The sequence below is a fragment of the Varroa destructor genome, unplaced genomic scaffold (assembly GCF_002443255.2).
Source record: "Varroa destructor unplaced genomic scaffold, Vdes_3.0 BEIS01000003.1, whole genome shotgun sequence".
Lineage (NCBI taxonomy): Eukaryota > Metazoa > Arthropoda > Arachnida > Mesostigmata > Varroidae > Varroa > Varroa destructor.
In genome coordinates, this window is record NW_019211456.1 from 47,260,002 (window position 1) to 47,278,361 (window position 18,360).

General features: G+C 41.3%; 2 protein-coding genes across 8 annotated transcripts; both read left to right on the top strand.

Moving 5' to 3' along the window:
- The first annotated feature begins 698 nt into the window (after nucleotides 1-698).
- Nucleotides 699-15,071, top strand: LOC111246868 (S-adenosylmethionine synthase-like). 4 transcript variants are annotated; one of them, XM_022797196.2, is made up of 5 exons: nucleotides 699-859; nucleotides 10,871-11,072; nucleotides 11,718-11,958; nucleotides 12,481-12,712; nucleotides 12,844-15,071. In XM_022797196.2, the coding sequence occupies exons 2-5, from the start codon at nucleotides 11,040-11,042 to the stop codon at nucleotides 13,625-13,627; spliced, it is 1,290 nt and encodes a 429-aa protein (XP_022652931.1). In that variant the 5' UTR covers nucleotides 699-859; nucleotides 10,871-11,039; the 3' UTR covers nucleotides 13,628-15,071. The 4 variants fall into 4 exon arrangements, with proteins under 4 accessions (XP_022652931.1, XP_022652932.1, XP_022652934.1 ...); XM_022797197.2 differs by lacking the exon at nucleotides 699-859 and adding an exon at nucleotides 9,342-9,578; XM_022797199.2 differs by lacking the exon at nucleotides 699-859 and adding an exon at nucleotides 9,618-9,777.
- Nucleotides 15,072-15,552: 481 nt separating this feature from the next.
- Nucleotides 15,553-18,360, top strand: LOC111247005 (uncharacterized). Of its 4 annotated transcripts, XR_015322617.1 has the most exons (4): nucleotides 15,679-16,089; nucleotides 16,544-16,687; nucleotides 17,462-17,675; nucleotides 17,989-18,360. XR_015322617.1 is itself a non-coding variant. In XM_086982165.1 (3 exons), the coding sequence occupies exons 1-3, from the start codon at nucleotides 15,568-15,570 to the stop codon at nucleotides 18,172-18,174; spliced, it is 411 nt and encodes a 136-aa protein (XP_086838291.1). In that variant the 5' UTR covers nucleotides 15,553-15,567; the 3' UTR covers nucleotides 18,175-18,360. The 4 variants fall into 4 exon arrangements, 2 of the variants coding, with proteins under 2 accessions (XP_086838291.1, XP_022653249.1); XM_086982165.1 differs by lacking the exons at nucleotides 15,679-16,089; nucleotides 16,544-16,687 and adding an exon at nucleotides 15,553-15,578; XR_015322615.1 differs by lacking the exon at nucleotides 16,544-16,687 and having other exon boundaries at nucleotides 15,697-16,089.

An 18,360-nucleotide genomic window follows, 5' to 3' on the forward strand; every position in this document is an offset into this window, starting at 1 on the left:
ATGTCCGTAGACAAACTGACGCAAAGTTATATCGAAAGGCACAGTAGCAACAGATTGTAATCGAAGGTAATAAAAACTGCTGTGTTTACGTATACTCGCAGTTTTGTCGGCTTGCAAGGGCCAAGTTTACAACGAGTGCATCTTGAATAATCCCAAAAAATTTCATGAAATCCCATTCACTAGAACGCGAAGTACGACACAGTAGCATCGGTATGCTGAAAGCGCTATACACAGCAATTTGGAGGAATTTTCGGGGGGAGAGGGGGAGGGGGGATATACCTTAGAAAACTCCGAACTCAACTACTCGATACATGCTCGCCATTGAGACACGCATTCTTAGCTCCTTGGATGCCACCGGTTACGATTATTCCAGCTGATCCCTGACAAACACACAGCTCCCAGCTATTATGTACTACTATATCAAATAAAACGTGCGTGGCTTGGTCGAGCATTTTAGAAAGAGGGATCTTTGCACAGTCTCGTTTATGAAGAGCTTCTTTCTATGAAGGTTTTAAGCATCTATAAGTTCCTGTGCCATCTGCATGCCGCTCCGAGATATATGCTTCCTTGCTCCACCTATCAGTCGCCTGACAGACCAGATGTCTTTCTTTCGCGTGCACAGCTATTGTGTTCTCCTAGCTTGTTGAATTTTTGGCGCCCTTTCTACCGTTGGCTCCTGTAGAGACCAGCCGCATCGAGGCGCCGCCGCCGCCGCCACCACCACCGCCATCAGCGAGACTACGCGTGCCGAAGATTAGCTCTTACATTACGGTTAGTGGTAGTGGGGGCCGAACTTCGGCGCTAAACCCGAGACTGTCGCTAGCGTAACGGGGTACCAACGACGTTACCTAGGCAGGAGGTAAGTGAGTTTATTAGACTTTACACTGAATAGTCCGCTCCGTTGCTAAATGGGTTATCAGCTTGGGCTGAGGAGGCTCAGAGTTCTCTCTGGGTCTGACTGACTCATTCCGACCCTGATGAATTTTCGCTCACTCGGCCAGCCTCGGTCCCGCAGTGAGCCCCATCGTTCTTTTCCTACTGTGAGGCACACTGACGCACATACACAGATCAGTACGCAACTATAAAGTGAGAGAGAGAGAGTGAGTTACCAGCCTGAGCTGCGCTCTGTGGACTCCAAGCGGCAAGGCTGTTGAGGGCAACGTACAAACTAGTAGCCAATTACATGGCTCCGTGTCGAAAAATTGACGTGATGCTGTGAGTAATCACTTAATGGGTATCTCCGACGAAATCAAGTTTTACATCGAAGCTGGTTCAATTCATCTCCTCAAGTGGAGAAGACACGCGCTAACTGAATATGCTCTAGCGATGCCTGTGTCCGTCGGCGATAGATCAGCTGTTACTGCATAACTGCTGATTGACTGACAGTATGATGGTAGGGCAATCTAGTAGTTGGTTTTGCGTCTGAACAAGCGTCATTTGTATATATCTCGAAAAAAATCGTGTATATATATATACATATGTATCGTCACGACACTGCGGGTTCGTCGCTCTAGCTTACCCATTTGACAAAACCACATAAAGGTGGAGGAAAAATTGAGAAAAACGTCAAACAAGGACTGATTGGATGTGATGGAAACAGTGGCCGTTGGGTTTCGCGCGACCTAACTTGTACCCAATGGTCGCCGATCTGTTAGTGCCAAGCCTGACCTTTTAGCATTAATGATTCGATTCCGTAACATGGACTCTGTGTGCATTCTCACATTTCTGTAGATTCGTGTATACTACAACATTTGCAAATAACTTCTTATCGGCTATGTCGATACACTCCTGCCAATTGATGAATCAAAATACTCTCTATGAACGTAATAATCGGCCTCGGAATCGTCTTACGTCGACCTGCCAGCTTCGCGAAGAACGCCAGCTGTGGATAGTAGAGCTATGTGTGAAGTTAAGTAGCGCAGTTTCGCTATTGCTTCCATTGTTTTTTTTTGGTGCATTGTGTCTTTGTAAGTGCCTGATTGTTTAAGTGTGGATGTATCTGTTCCGTCCAGTTTTTTTCGGACGATAACGAGTTCGAACGACGCTCGATCGGCCGGCTGCGCGTTTAGTACGTTGCCCTCTACTTTTTATAGATGCTCAGTTGTTGATGTTGTTCTACTAATGAATGTATTCGTTCATGTTCAATGTGCAGTTTAGCGAACGTATCCGCAATCGCGTCTGTGTACATACGGCGCATTCTCTACCGCAGTTGGTGTCACATTGTGCGCGAATTTCTCAGACTTGCCGGGCCCCTATATTACTGTCACTATTTCCGGAAAGTGCTGATGTCGTATGCGGTACGCCGTGCAAAAGGCAGGTCTCTGAGACGTTCTAGTTTGCCTACCAATGGCGCCACGATGCTCATCTAGTGATTCTAAGTGGCGAGTATTTGGGTTGTGTTGCTAGCACGTGGGATTGTCGTTTGCCGCTTGTGGCAAACCGTCGTCGCTGCTTGCCACTGCCACAGTGCAGTGTGACGAAAGATACTATTTAGCTGATACGTTTGCTTGCCTCAGTACGACGAACCGCTGGCGGCGGCGGCGGCCGCGCAGACTGGTCACGGCGGAGAGTGTGGCTGGAGCAGCCACTCGAGTCGTCGTTCGAACGTAAGGATAAAAGAAGCTGGCTAAATGAGATACTAACCGCAAGGTTTTAGCCAGGCTATAACAAGTGAAGGGGCTAGCAAACGAAGGCAGCAACACGAGTCGTTTTGCCGTTGTAACAGGTTCGCCACCGTCTGCCTGCCAAGCAACGAACTAACGAGCGAATGAACAACCGCCCGACTGACTCTTCTACTGTACGCCAGACCACATTGAGACGCGGCGCCGACAGCGGGACGGTAGCGGCATCGTTGCCGTACAAACACGGAACGCTACCGCAGAAGAGCGCAGACCGACCACGGAGAAGGCGAGGAGGCCGCACGAGTGCTGAGGTTGAGAGACAAGAAAAAGTTGATTAGCAGTATAGAATGGCCAATATTGGGGCAGCGATCGTCGATGAAACAGCCGCCATTGTCCTAGCATCGCGCAGAATAGCACAATCATAGGGGATGGTCTGTACAGTTTATAAAGCTAGTTGGAGATTGAACATAGAGAATCCGCCGATGATGACGTCGACGACGATGCAACGGTGAAACTGCGGTCGGTTCGCCAGGTTGTCGGCTTGTCAGGATGTCGGTGCGTCGGCGACGAATATTGGCGTCAGTCGCGCGAACTCAATCTGATCGCTGGGGCCAGCCTGGCTGTCGGCAACGATGACCATGATGAAAGCAGTGAATTAGACTATCGTCAAGTAGGAGTAACAAGACTGTAAAACAAACGAAAAAAAGAACGAAACAGACGCGTGAAAAGTAATAGTAGTAATACTTAAAAAGCTTCGTATTGATACTGAAACCACAGACTAGTGATTCGTAATTATTTAACTCCTGTTTAAAAGTCGAAAGCTATTGTATCAGTACTGCGAATGTTCGGTCGCAATTGTGGTTGTGGCAGCCATCCCATGAGAACGTCGTTCGTCAAAATTTCAAAAAATCTATCAATTTAATCCGGGATGTTTCGATTCGCCTTTAATGGCATGACCTTGCTATAACGCTATTTCTGTGAGTTCTAGAGAGAACTCAGAAGAGTTAGGAATAAATAAGCCAAGTACAGTTTCCCCGGCCAGGATTCTGCTAAGTGGATTTCTTCAAAATGGTTACATTGGTCTTTTGGCTATGGTAGTATAAGCCATTACGACTACCGATATACGGATTACTAGTTATAATTTTATAAAACTCATAATATGTACTAAAGTACTGGTCTATCATTAATTTGTATAATCCGGATAACAAAGGTCTAGGCAAGCTGACAAGAAGCTATGCACTAAAATTTGTCACGCGTGCTTCTGAAAGCCTATTTTGCCGATACTCTTTTCACAAATCAACTTGACCAAATCATCTGATTTTGAACCTTAATTTCGATTTCGTTCTATCTATGAATCTACTTGTCTTGTTCTATCCTGTGAGATGTCTCCGTGACGTCTCCGTGACAACGCACGTGTTCGCATGATAAACTTCAGGACAAGTGGTGATCTAGGTTTCGATTCCGGGCGTAGACATACTTTGTTTGGTGCTGAGCGCTAGCCGTCTGAAATTATGCTTAATGGTGTAAGTACAAAACGTAAACACGAAAAACATCATGTGAGGCTAATAAAAGGGTAGAACAAAAGTTACTTGACAGTTTGAGAGTCTTCCTTTCACATCTGTACAATACATAGTCATACAATATGTATATATATGTTTACAATGTATATATATGCCAGGATATGTTGCACTGGACCTCCGAATCGACTTTTTCCGTCAGTAAGTGTTCGTACAAAACCTTCGTTATATTCAACCTATTTTAACTGGTAGGTTATTTGTCTACATTTGTTCATGCCATTCAGTACCATCAATTGGCGAGTCCTTTTGGTAGCCACTAAGGCAACTTGTTCCGATCTTTCAAAATTTTTTTGGGATCGCCCTATTATTTCCAAGCCACTGTTCTTAAATATCGTATTAATCGCTTCACTTCAGAGCGCTGCCTGACGAGCATCTTCAAATGAGTGAATTTCGTCGGTTACCATCGCAGGTGTCTTCATTGAAATCCAGCCGGGCTATTCGATAGTACTGGTTACATTTATTATCTTATCAGATTGATAAAGATCATTTTCGCAACGACATAGAAAAAAAATGCACTATAAATGACTGCGAGTATTGTTTTTTCGCAGGTTTCAATTGTATATTTTGTTTGCGTACCGTTCGAGTAACTTCAGTTTTGTCTATCAATTAGTTAGGGCTCTATGACGAGCAAGAGTCTTTCGGGAGACCATTGTGGGAGAACCTTAAAGAACTTTTTTTTACACTTTTTATACTTTGACTTGTTTTAAATTTGCATTATCGATTAACTAATTAACTTAGTTTAGGTAACATACTACTATAATGATTGCATTAGCGCGCATTTTGACAAGGACGTTAAGGTCGGACGCTACACAACGTAATAATCCTCAGATCCGTTGAAAACCGCCCTTGAACAATATGGGACTTCGTATTTCTTCGATAGTACCATGTATTGTTGTGTTTCTTTTGGTAGCAAGTACTGGACTATTCGCTCATAGGTTTGGCTCTTATTCAGAACAGTGTTTTGCAGTTTTTTTTGGATATTTCCTGTCGCTATTTTAGGCTTTTCTGTACCCACTTATGTGCCTTAAGCATCCCCATCGAATGTTTAACACTTGATAAAGTGAGACAATTATTTAATCACACATGTAATGCGGTAGCTAGAACGACTGTAATACTCAGACTAACATCGTCGTTAGACTTCATCAAACCAAAGACAGTCTATTGCCTTTGTTATAGACCACGAGCAGAATTCTATTACCCTATTAGCCTTCTTTTTCGCTGTATTTGTTATTTCAAGCACGCATATTTGATTCCATACATGCTTCAAATCATAAAATTTAAGTTTGTTCACGCTGGTCGTTCTTATACTCAACCGACAATTTACTCGTTCTTAGAAACATTTGTCCATTTAACCTTCGTGAGACGTATCATCATTGTAATAAAGCAGCTTAATATTCTAGCTACATTATTGGCTCAACATAGTTGGCAGCTGAGCTTGCTTACATAGCGACCGTTACTTCCTACTAATTCGATTAAATCTCGTTCGTGCATTCGTAGGTATTTTCGAATTAGAATGTTTACCTTTTACCATCTTTCTGAACACATATGTACAGGATAAGGCATTTAAATTGGGGCGAACTTTGGCGGGCTGTTTGTCATAACGGACACGGGTTTATTCGCTACGCTTGCTACCAGAAGCAGTTTTCGCAATTTGAGCAAAGTTTAACTGTTGTCACATCTTTTTTTACTCATGTCAGAGTGTCAATGAGAATGAGAACTTTTTTGTACTCGAAATCGACAGTCGATGTTATTACCACTGCTCATGCGATTTCTCATGCGAAACCCGAGGAAGACTTCCATGAGGCAAATCGGAAAATCGGAAATAATTGTTTTAAAAAAAGATTTATCAAAAACACTTGAAAGGACATTTTTAATACACTTGGACAGTATAATATCAATTGCTCATTGAATTGTCGAGTTTAGCTTCAACGGTCAGTTTTGTAACACTTTTTGCATCTTTTTGCGCCTGCATTTGTGTGACCTTCGAATAGCTATCAAGAAAAATAACAATCACACTTTTTTTATATGACGTAGTTACTTCCACGAGTTTGCGCCTATTAATATCGTTTGACGCACGGATACCTTAACTATTTGCGATTGACGGAGCAATATTTTGAAAATGAGTAGTCTGAGACACGACTAGAAGGCCTAACGGCAGTGAATGGTGCTTATATTGAATAAATATGGTTGCTTAATGGCACTTACAGAATATAAAAAAAAAATCGTTGAATTTCTGTTCGTAAACAGATTCTTAAGAGAATACCAAGAAGGTGTCCGGATTTAGATGCCCCATCCTCTTAATGATTCCTAGATTGATTAAATCAAGATGTTACTTGTACTATAACGAAATTAGGTATGTTAAGGTGCCTTGTGCTCGTTATGATAGCTTGGATCTGTATTTTCACTGTGGTGATCCTAATGTAGGTATTCGATGCGCCTTGTACATAAAAATCGATTTCTTTCGTTTTCGGTACTGTTGTAACATCAATTATGTCTGCTGTCGACAGCTATGTCTGCTTCGTATAAATCTGCTTCAATACCGGCGATTACAGGTCTAGCAGTACGGCAGCAACGACAAACCTTGAACTAAATCCAATCCTTAAATTTTTTAGAATATTTGACTTAGAAAAAGGACATCTAACTAAAATGTTGAATACGTTACTACGGTACAATTCATGCAGTTGTTGTTGTTAATGTTTATATACAATTACTGTAGTATACAACTTCTAAGCTTGCAGTTTATCAACACATCTACACTAACCTTCAAGCTCAGCCGCCGCCCGATTAAGCTTGTCTAAGATACCGCTTTTGTAAGTATGTTTCTGTAGAGCTCCTGCATATATAGTTGATAAGATGGCAAATCTATCCCGGTCAGCCGGTTGTCCTATCATAAGACGAAATAAGGCATCATCGAGTTCTTTTTGTGTGCAGATTTACTTTTGATCGCACCTAAAACCCTTTTCCAGCCGACGGCCGAATGACACGTGGACGTGTCATTAGGTAGTCGATTATTTATAATATAAAGACATGTTCGATGCAACTATATATATGCAGATGATACGATGTGATTCAATTATAATCATTATACTGATGCTTAGCACAGGCTGTGGCATAATGCCACATTCTGTGCTTTACAGAATGATCTATTATTCTGCTTAAATCGAAAGCGAACAGCAAACAGCATTTTCTTTGGTTCAAACAGCACTAATGATCACCAACTTGCATTCAAGAGATGACGCCGCTCATCCCTCCCTCTCCCCCGTTTTATTCGCCGGAAAAATCCATGACAAAATGGTTTCTTTGTCGTATAGTTTTTCGCCAACGCTAAAGTGACCAGCTGGTAAGTAACGATCGCCTGAGCAGTCGTTAGTTACCGCAGGTTTGCATGAAAAAACTATATTCTCATTACTTGTTTTCATCTCTTGGGTTGCATTCTCTCTCTAACTACATCATTTACCTGTAATTATTTAGGACCCTTAACATTGCCGTCTATATTCCCGGAAATAATTTGAATCGCCAGAGTTAGAGAAATCCTCACAGCTGAATCAACCGCCTTTTCATAGTTGAAATTTTAGTTAAAAAATCTAATTGACATGAGCTCAAATGTAGGCTTCTGATATGGCTTTTGGCAAATGTAGGATACAGACTGCAAAAACCCAATGAGGGCTCAAATTAACAGCATGTAATGGTTTAGGCTCGACACCAGGCGTAAACATTTCATTTCGTGCTGATCACCAGCCCACAGGCGCAATGCTTATATACATAAAACTGAAAATCTTTCATATCTAGTCTGTAGCGGCTTACTGATTTTGATGTCGAGGTCACGCTTTTTGGGTAAATAGCCGCGTCCATCTAAGCTCAGAAATACTGGTATCCTTGAAACCTTGTCCGGCTGTTATAAAAGCTGGTCATGCTTTTCACGTTAAAGTCCCAAAGTGGCTTTCATGCCACGGGTTGAAGGCTGCAATTAAGGAAATCGTACGATAGGAAATTTTATTTTTTACTTCAGGGTGTACTCATTTCGACATAATTTGCCTTTCAACATTTAAAAGGAGGGCTCCTGCATAGCTACCGGCACGTAGCCTATATGACTTAACCAGAGTAAAAAACAAAGAACTGGTTCAAGACTTGACTAACCTCGCATACTAACCGCGGCTAAATGTTGTTTCTTGGCTTCCACCCAGCTACGACGGCTGACATATAGCATCTATCCATACGATATCGAACCTGGAATTTAGTAGCATCGTCTTGCAACTGCCGTCCATGACTTATGTTAATGTGGAGTCTTCCGCTATAGTATATATCAGCGAACTTATTAGTGATCCCCGGAAGTGTCGAAGCGGAAAATAGTTTTTTGAGGAAAACCACAATTAGTGTTACTTGGTCTATTCACTATCAAGATAACAACGCCCCACTACAACGGTTGATCTAGCAGAACTTTTGCCATCTTATCCTAAGCCTGATTAAGGACGGAGAGTTTTAACTTGCACCTAGTCTTATAAATAGATTTAACTGCACGTGCTAAAGTCGACCCTCCTAAGCATGACGTATCTAATTATCGTACACCATGATTGAGATTACAATACAATTGGAGTATTCGGTTAGTTAATGAAGTCTACTGGGCTATATGTTGCATATGAGCATGTGTGCTCTTTTGTGGTCTAGGTAAACCTATTGATATTGCTACAGTTTCACTACGTTCCGCTACCATTTTGGTGTTACCTTTTCGACATAGCCAGCGGTCGCAAGCGCAACTCTCGTTGCGCAAAGCCTTTTTAAAAGTATTTCTTTATCAAGTTATGCTGTCCAAGTAATCAAGCGCACTTGTAGTTGGCCGTCTTCTCTTTGGCGTGTATAATGGTATGCAAAGTGTCACGTCTTCCTGGCGACGTGAGCGTATTTTTTCTACGTTAACGCGCGTCACCATACGAACACGAATGGGCAATGGCCGATGCTGTTGAAGTGGTCCTAGGTAAATGGGTAGCTTTACCTTATACAGGAGAGCCTTTGCATCCCTTTTTGTGGCTAACTTTGCCAAGTAATCTCGGTTTGACTGCATCCCCACCGGCGAGTGGCTCTTGTCCTTTTAAGTGTAAGAAACTTATTTTCACACAGATAGGCTATTGAGCTGTGCAACATGAGTGTAGTGACACGCAGATCGAATTCGAGGTGCATTGATAACCTCTAATGGATATCACCGCGTGTATCAAGCGCGCAGGTCCAGCCTATGAATTGTATCAATCTAGATGACGAGGACGAACGTAGTTTCTCGAATGTAATACGAGGATTGGTTGAGCACTCGCCACTCTGAACAACAAAATGGACAACTGTCGCCTAACCATTGGTCAGCCAGTTACACGCAACTCATCCTGGCTTTGAGGTGGGTGCCGTATTCTCCCTTACGGTCTCTAATTGTCGTCGAAAATTTGAGTTTGCACGGTGTTAAATTACTGACATTTCATTCTGTGATCCCTGCCGTTTGTATCGCAGATTTTTCGGCGCTCTCAACTTAACACTGTGGTTTTCCTTATCGAAGGGCTTTTTGATTATAATGTGCCATAAGGTGGTATAATGAAAAAGTACGTAGTGCCTATTTTTCGGCATTTTGACCAACACTTTTACTGTTGGTTACGGCAAAATCGAACGCCTGTGCACCGTTGTTTCCATTTTTGCATCGTAGTCATGTGTTCGTTGTTTTAGTTGATCAATTAGTTTTCGATGACTTTTCTACTCCCTGTGGGTGATTGCGCCTATCTATCTAATCATTCATTCATTTTGTTGACGACTCGAAATACCATATAAACACTTTTCCGTACATGAATCACTCATTGCAATGCAGTTTCTTAAGCCTACCGTAGATCACATGAAGTTTTCTTCGACTGAACTGTATCTTGTATATCACAACGTCATTTTTATCTTCATGCCGTTTCGCTATCGTGTTATGCCGAGCCTGCATGACGTATAGTCTTTGCGGCTCATGGCTCAAAGGAAAGCGTAACGCAAGATCGGATCTGTCTTAGGATAAACCTCGGGAGTACCGTAATTTAGACAAACTTTAAGATTATATGAGTACGATACCCTGCGTGACGCAGGTGGACCAGTACGGGAAAAGGAGACCGTAGGATTGTTCTTTTTACGATTGAGACCTATGCTTCTATGGTTTAGATCATCAACCAGAGAAAGGATTCGAGGAACAAGGGCGTAATAATAAGTTAGAAAAGTAACTAGTGATAGCAACATGCAGTTTAAAGGAAGTTCCACGAATATCCAGGTAGTGTTTGATAAAAGAAAACGATCTTCCATTCAACCAGGTCCCTCCTCCTCCAGAACTTCGTTATCGGTTTCATTTAGTGAACGATCGGCCTCCTTCTTGTATCTTACCGTATTTCGAATTGCAACTATTTTATTTACTTGACTAAGTCAAAGGGTACTCCTTGCTAAGTATTACGCGTGTGGTGTTTTTAAATGACACATCAAATGTTTTATTATAAATGGAATATTCAAGTAACCTATGTAATTGGACGAGTGAGAAATTTGAATCGCGCGCGGCGTGTTGTCAGACCAAAGAGACGTCATCCGATCTCTTCAGTAAATGATAAATCCTCTTTAGTGCTAATTGACACGTTAATAGACTAACCTGAGCCAGTGTTTTTCTTGTATATCCGCCGATAGACGGACGAGGGCCTACTGGATTTGGCATGTCATAGAAGATCTCTGTGATAGCTGACCTTCGCGTTCAAGGAAAGGCCACCGGCTAAGACTGTACCAACAAAGGAAGCAAAAAAATCTCAGTAGGGTGCCGATCGGATTGGTTCGACAGCGGTACGACAAGATAAGCGCCATGAGTTCGCATTACGCCAACGGCAACAATGGGGTAAGAGGACAATGCAGTTTAGCGTAGGTACAAGATTGACGTAACATAGGTTCAGGCCGATTCATTGTTTTCAGTCTACGGTCGTGTCCTGCCAAGGAACGATTACTATAGTCACAAGTGAACTAACGATTGCCAAAACAGTAAAATTAGTGTCATTTAACGTCGAGCATTTATAAGGTGGAAGATCGTAGCTCTAAACAATCTTCTGGAGATTTAACTGCAGGAAGTTAATAATAAAAGCTACTTTTTATATTACTTAGTTTCTAAGTTTCTAATATAGCTGTTTATGTGCCAGAACGGTGTAGCAATTATCATTGTTTTTATAACATACGCTTCATTAAAGTTTTGTAGAAACTTGTAGGCCACACCCGAGCTTAAAATGTCACGAAATGTATGCTCCGGCAGACCTGACGTGTAATCCGACGCAATGCGTAACAGCGGTTTCCGAACACAAAAGTCAAAGCATTCAGACCATAGGTGTAAACTAAGCTTCTGTTACACCCGTTATTTAAGTTTTCTTAGGTCATTTTGCGTCCTCTCAAGGGCGCTCACGCGATCTCTAGTTTCGCCATATTATGTAGGTAGCCTTGCAGTCGTATGCGCAAAGTAATCTGATAGATTCTATTTACCTATGGGTCGATATAGGATTCTGCCAACGGCATCACAAACGGAGTTATGCCCCCATCATCGCAACAGACTGTTCACCCAGTTTTTGATACGGAAGAAATGAACGATGATTCGGTGGAGACGTTCCTGTTCAGTTCGGAGTCAGTCGGTGAGGGACACCCCGACAAGATGTGTGACCAGATTTCTGATGCTATTCTTGACGCTCACCTCCAGCAGGACCCCCAAGCTAAGGTCGCCTGCGAGACTGCGACCAAGACAGGTGAGAAACGGTATAAATATATCCAGGACTAACGTGAATTGGGCCAGTCAAGTAATTGTTCTAAAAATAATGTATAAATTTTGTTTTTGCCGCTCTAACAACTCTTAAGCCAAGTAATGGAAGACCATTTACTAGTACTTAACAACGTACTTGATATTTTACCATGAGTCTTTAGAACATGATTAAATGACCCGAACGAAAGAAACTGTGTGGAAGGTAATTTTCTGGAACTGTTAGTGATCTTGCGTCAAACTTTTAAGGGTTAATTATCTTCAACGCCGCAATCGTAAAGTGAATGTGTAGTATAAACGTTGCGGTACAATTCATATATAATAGTCATGCATGGAAATAATCTTGACCCCCCCCCCCCCCCTATACGAATGAATATAGTCATTTAGATTGTTGATTTTTCGAATCCAAACAAGTGTTTAAAATCAAGCAGACTGTTCTTAACCTATCATTTTGCACTGTCTCGTTGGGGTGTATTAAGATAATACCAAAACATATCTTATCCCTTTATAGGCATGATTATGATTTTCGGCGAGATTACTTCGAAGGCCATCGTTGACTACCAGAAAGTCGTTCGCGAAACCGTAAAGAAAATTGGTTATGATTCTTCAGAAAAGGGTTTCGACTACCGCACTTGTAACGTGCTAGTAGCTATTGAACAGCAAAGTCCCGAAATTGCAGCCGGAGTTCACGTCGAAAAAAGCGAGGAGGACATCGGTGCTGGGGATCAAGGTCTTATGTTTGGGTAAGAGTATAAAATTATATGATATTATAATTATTAATGAGAGTCATTCCAGGTCGAATACAAAATCGTTTAATTTTTATATTATTTACATTCTCAATCAATGTTCTGCTCTCATTTTAATTGTTTGGTAGATATGCTACCGATGAAACAGAGGAATGCATGCCCCTCACGGTAGTTTTGGCCCACAAGCTGAATTTCCGATTAGCCGAGCTGCGACGAGATGGAACTTTCCCTTGGGCAGGACCAGACACTAAGACGCAGGTCACGTGTGAGTACTACTTCGATCATGGACGCGCTATCCCTCAGCGAGTGCACACGGTTGTCGTGTCGACTCAACATTCAGACTCAATCTCGCTTGAGGAACTTCGATACAATGTACTCGAGAAGGTAGTTAGGCACTGTATCCCCAACAAGCTTATGGACCGTCGAACAGTCGTACACATCAATCCGTGCGGCAAGTTCGTACAGGGTGGCCCGATGGGTGACGCTGGCCTCACGGGTCGTAAAATTATCGTCGACACGTACGGTGGATGGGGAGCTCACGGTGGAGGAGCGTTTTCTGGTAAGGATCCCACCAAAGTGGATCGCTCAGCTGCTTATGCTGCTCGTTGGGTAGCAAAGTCACTTGTTAAAGCTGGCGTCGTTAAACGCTGCCTCGTCCAAGTCTCTTACGCGATCGGTATTGCCGAGCCCCTATCGATCACGGTTCTGCCATACGGAACATCTAAGTACTCGCAGAAAGAACTACTTCAGATCATCCGCGACAATTTCGACCTTCGTCCCGGTATCATCATGCGCGACCTGAAGCTGACGACGCCATTCTACCAAAAGACATCAGTATATGGCCATTTCGGACGCGACAACTTCCCGTGGGAAGTTCCAAAGCAGTTGGTCATCCGAAAGGAGTTCCAATAGCGGAACCAACAGCGGGGGAGTTCACTTCCCTGTTTAGCAGTTGATGGCAGTACAGCTGGCAACGGCAACGGTTTCGAGCAGGATGCCAAACAGCAAAGTGGCCGGAACAGCGCGTCAAACAGCCTGACGACAGGTTCGGCAAGCTCGAAACAACAACAACAACAAGCGACGATGAAGGATGTACTAATGAGGGGTCGACCGGACAGCTGATATTGAACTGCGGGACATTTATCGCTACTAGTAAAACACATACAAACAAACAAAGAACGAGTGGAAACTTCAGAAAAGGTTAACCGTGTCGTGGAATATACCTGGCTCGAGTGGACAATTATTTAGGTTTGCTTTGCTAGTAGACATCATCGAGGTGATGCTTCAAGGTAGCTTCAAGAAGCCAATTCTCTAATTGGGGTCAAGATATATGTCAGTGAAACATGTGAACGTCTGGATAACATTGTAAGTTGTACGGGTCGACCTTATACAGATACAGCAAGGAATAACAGCAGAACAGTATAAATGCGCTGATGCACGACAACAACGCGGGTGATGATGATGTTATGGTTTTATGATGATAATGGTTATGAATAACACAGACGAATGGAAAGCTCTTATATAACTAGCTGGGGTGAAAAGAAGGATGAACCAATTACACCTAGTTAGAAAATATCGAATCTTAGTATGAAAATAATTAAACAGATTGGAGAACTAGAAGGAACACGACATTAACAAACGTACATATATATTAATAATGACTATCTCGCAATGCATATTTTGGTTCAATTTTGCCGCACATAGCAAATGTATCAGTGTAGACTATGATTTGTGCTGTTTGGCCTCTTGGAAGATGATGTATTTGCATGCGGATCTAATACAGACAGTCAAGCAGCCGGAACATCGACAGAATGCGAGAAAAGGAAAAATAACAAAGACCGAATGATGTGCCGGCATGCGTATAGCAGTACATGTTAGCGAGTTCGTTTAAATTCGAAAAATATAAGTTTATTATTATTTAATAGACAGGGACAGACGGAATGGAAGAGGGAGTTAGGCATGGAATAACGGAGTCGCCAGCTCTTGGCATTGGTTGTAGTTGAGTCGTCGGATTGTCTGCGTACTTACGTAGGTAAAAAAGCCCCTAGAGAACATGCGGCGTGACGCTGTTGAGAATAGAAGAAGCGGAGGTCTAGAGGAACGTGAGAAGGGGGGGGGGGGGGTAAATGTAAGAAAAACGGAGAAACGGAAGAAGAACATGGGGGCAACAGTGGATAGTTTAAAACAAGTCGTATTGAATCCACACAACGTGTCCCGGAGCAAAGAAACGTTTCTTGCGTGTGTGGTCCTTGTGGTTATTATGCGAATTGCTCTGATTTACCTATCTGTATATGTATATAAGGAATATATAACGAAAGCTGTAACAGATACTAATAAATATTCAAATTAAACTGCATTACTGACGTAATTTTTCTAGTAGCAAGAAATACCATTAATATTAGTTCTTAAAAATAGCTCTTAAAATTAAACATTTGATACGATGTAAAATGAATTTTGACTTTTAGAAACCTAATTATAGGAGGAACGAATATGATAAACCATAAACACTTGGATTCAATTCTTGAGTAAGGAAGAGGCTGAGCTATCCTTTGCCGCCTTCGCATAGGGAAGTGTTGGTTAGAGAGTTACAAAGACGACGTAAGAGGTAGAAAGGAAATAATTTTGTCAAAAAAGGTTAACCATCGGTCAGACAGGATCATTTGAGTTTATGCTGTAGTAGTGAAAGAATAATTTGATCTATAGTAGCCTATGTGGTTATCCTATTTCAGGATCTATGCATTCATAATTCATTTGAAGTGCCTAAAAGACAAGGTAACATTTCTGCGTATATTGTGTTGTCTGCTTACAAGGAAGCTATTGCATTCTTGTTATCATACCCTGATGATCCAACGATGCTTGTCTAGTAAGTCGTAATCGTGACATAGATTAATTAGGCGTAGGACTTCCTTAATAAGTAAGTGCTGAATGTTGTTTAGTGTGTTTAGCGCTCTTCTTGGTTGGGTCCACGTTTTTCTTTCCTTCTCTGTTGTCGCTGGCTGAGGACAGATTAACATGTTAGCGCGATTGCTTGTATCTCGGTAGACTAGCAGGAAATCGCCAACGATAAGTCGACAGCAACAGCATATATCTTCTCCTGCAGCTTTCCATTGGCTTCCTGTTATTCGATGACATTTTAACAGTGTGTGCTTAGTACGGTGATTCACAGTGCACAATTGTGTGAATTACCAATGTAGGAACTTGCTTGTGAAACCATGTTGTCAGACAATACTGTCAGTAGACTCGTTATCTTGAGCATATTATTCTTGATTTTGTGGCCCTATTCGACTTTTGGGGCTCATTTGTGTTCCGACTATAGTGGGCAATCTTTTACACCCCTCAATTTTCTAGTTGGCACATGCAGCGTCAAAGAGAAGGTTCGTGCCAAATGTGTGTCGGTTACGATTGTTTAATTTTGGATACTGATTTAGAAAAATATGCCAGACTAAAATGAGCCTACAAAGTGTTTGTTCTTTTTTAATGTTTAGTTCTTTAGAAAAGAGCATATAGTTTATGTAGCATACGTGGGAACGAGACACGATTTGGTAACAGCAAACGCCAGAATAAAACCAACTTGCAAAATATTTGGTTGCTTTTCGTAAGCACCAGATTTTCTGTTTAATACATTTATGGGGTAGTATATAAAAAAAGAAAAAAAACGTTTATCGTTAGCATAGAATTGATATTTAAGCGTAGATTAATAAATGTAGTGTATGTGAAAAATTCTGAAATAGACGTTAGACAACTACACATTATGTATTCTTACGTAACTAATCTAAATCAGTCGTTTATGTAAAAACACAAGATTAACCTAACGTATATCTGCACAAGGTATTGCACAAATCTTGTACACTCGATCGACAAATAATTGCACTCGAAAATTAACCTCGAAAAAGTGCTCTTACGAGCTCCAAACACAAGTTTTCGTTCGTCTGGGTTTATAGTTACCGTCGACGTTACAAGAACGCTTTTAACGTATGTATCTAACAAATAGTTAAATGATGTGTCCAATTATTGTATTATTTATTTATTTTATTATTTATTATATTTATTATACAAAGATTGAAAAATATATTTATTTATTAATGGATAAGTTGGAATGCATTTCTACCATCCGTCGTGAAATAGGTGTCTTTAGGTCCCATATGTTTCTCCACTACTTAAAAACCAACAAACTTGTAAAGTTATGGTCAGGAAGATTTAAGCCTAACACGATTTGTTGCGAACGACAATTCCGGTTCAAAACGACTGAGTCGAGGATACCCAGTTGGGTCATTGACCATAACTCTCTATAGAGATATTAATACGAAAAAACTAACAGAAAAGTCTGAGAGAAACTGAAGTCGAATGTAACATATTTTACGTAAAATGTAACAGAAACATCTCGATTTGCTTTTATTTTAACATAATTCGTGTAAGTTATTCAGTTTATTTTTACTTTTTCAACAATGATATATCGAGTCATCAGCTATATGGTAACGATATAGAAATATTGCCAAAGCTACAGTAGCATGAAATTTGACCAACTATGACCAAGCTACAATACCGAAATTTGATCAAGGGTAAAATGTCTCTGGAAGATGATGCTGTCTATCGTAGAGCAGTCTTGAAGTAGTTATTATCTTTTACCGTGCCCACAAGCATACTTTGTTGTACTATACGTTGTGCTTACCTGATAGTAAAGCGGTTTCGATACATGGTCATATTGCTAGCTGCATGTAAGTGTTATTATGGTTTCTTACTGCGAAGTATTTTGCAGCTTGTACCCTACTTAGATCTTCTGACTGATAACTTCTTAACGGCTAATAACTCAAAAGAAGTTTACCCGATCCTCGAGGAATATCGACACCGCATTCAAGTTCTGGCAAGCGGCAGTTTCTGCTCGGATCTTCAAAAGGGTGTCGGCTACAATCGTTGGGAAGAGCTGAACTCGGCAAAGTTCACCCCCGATGATTTTTTCAACGTAAGCATAGCTTTTCTCGACAGTTTTACACAATAATCGATTGATGTTTTCAAAAAAAAAAAGTCACACATTTTCTATACCGACGTATGATAAGTTCTAGTTACTCCGACACATATAGTCGAACCTGAAATATTAGAATTGTCAAAAGATTACCGTTCTATTAAATCCTCTTCAGATTAGTTGGTAACAGACAGGCCTTGCTAGCTGATAGTAACGCTGCTAGTGTATTCCATGCAGTATTAATCATGACAGCCAACATGTTTATCATATATAAACCTGCGTCCATCAGGCTAAATAGTGCTCCGAATTCTAGCAACTACTATGTTATCGAACACTGATCCGTTTATTCGTCGAAGTCGATTCTTCTCCACAAGAACTTCACGCCGTCTCTACTAAATCTATGGCTGCCCTTCGGTGGATTGTGGACCAATCTGGGCGACTCCAAACAGCGATCTATCATGAGTATCGCGCAATGCGCGAAGGACATTCAGAGCCTTAATGATCAATGCATAATCTATCTCATATGTAACATATCAACTGTACTCGACAAAAAACTCGGCAAAACATGAATACCTAATGCTCAAAATGTATTTGAGAAGTTAAGATTGGAAGTGTCCGAGACAAAGTTGATTTGTTCAATAAAATACATTAATAATAATAATAAAATAAATTCGTACAAAATGGC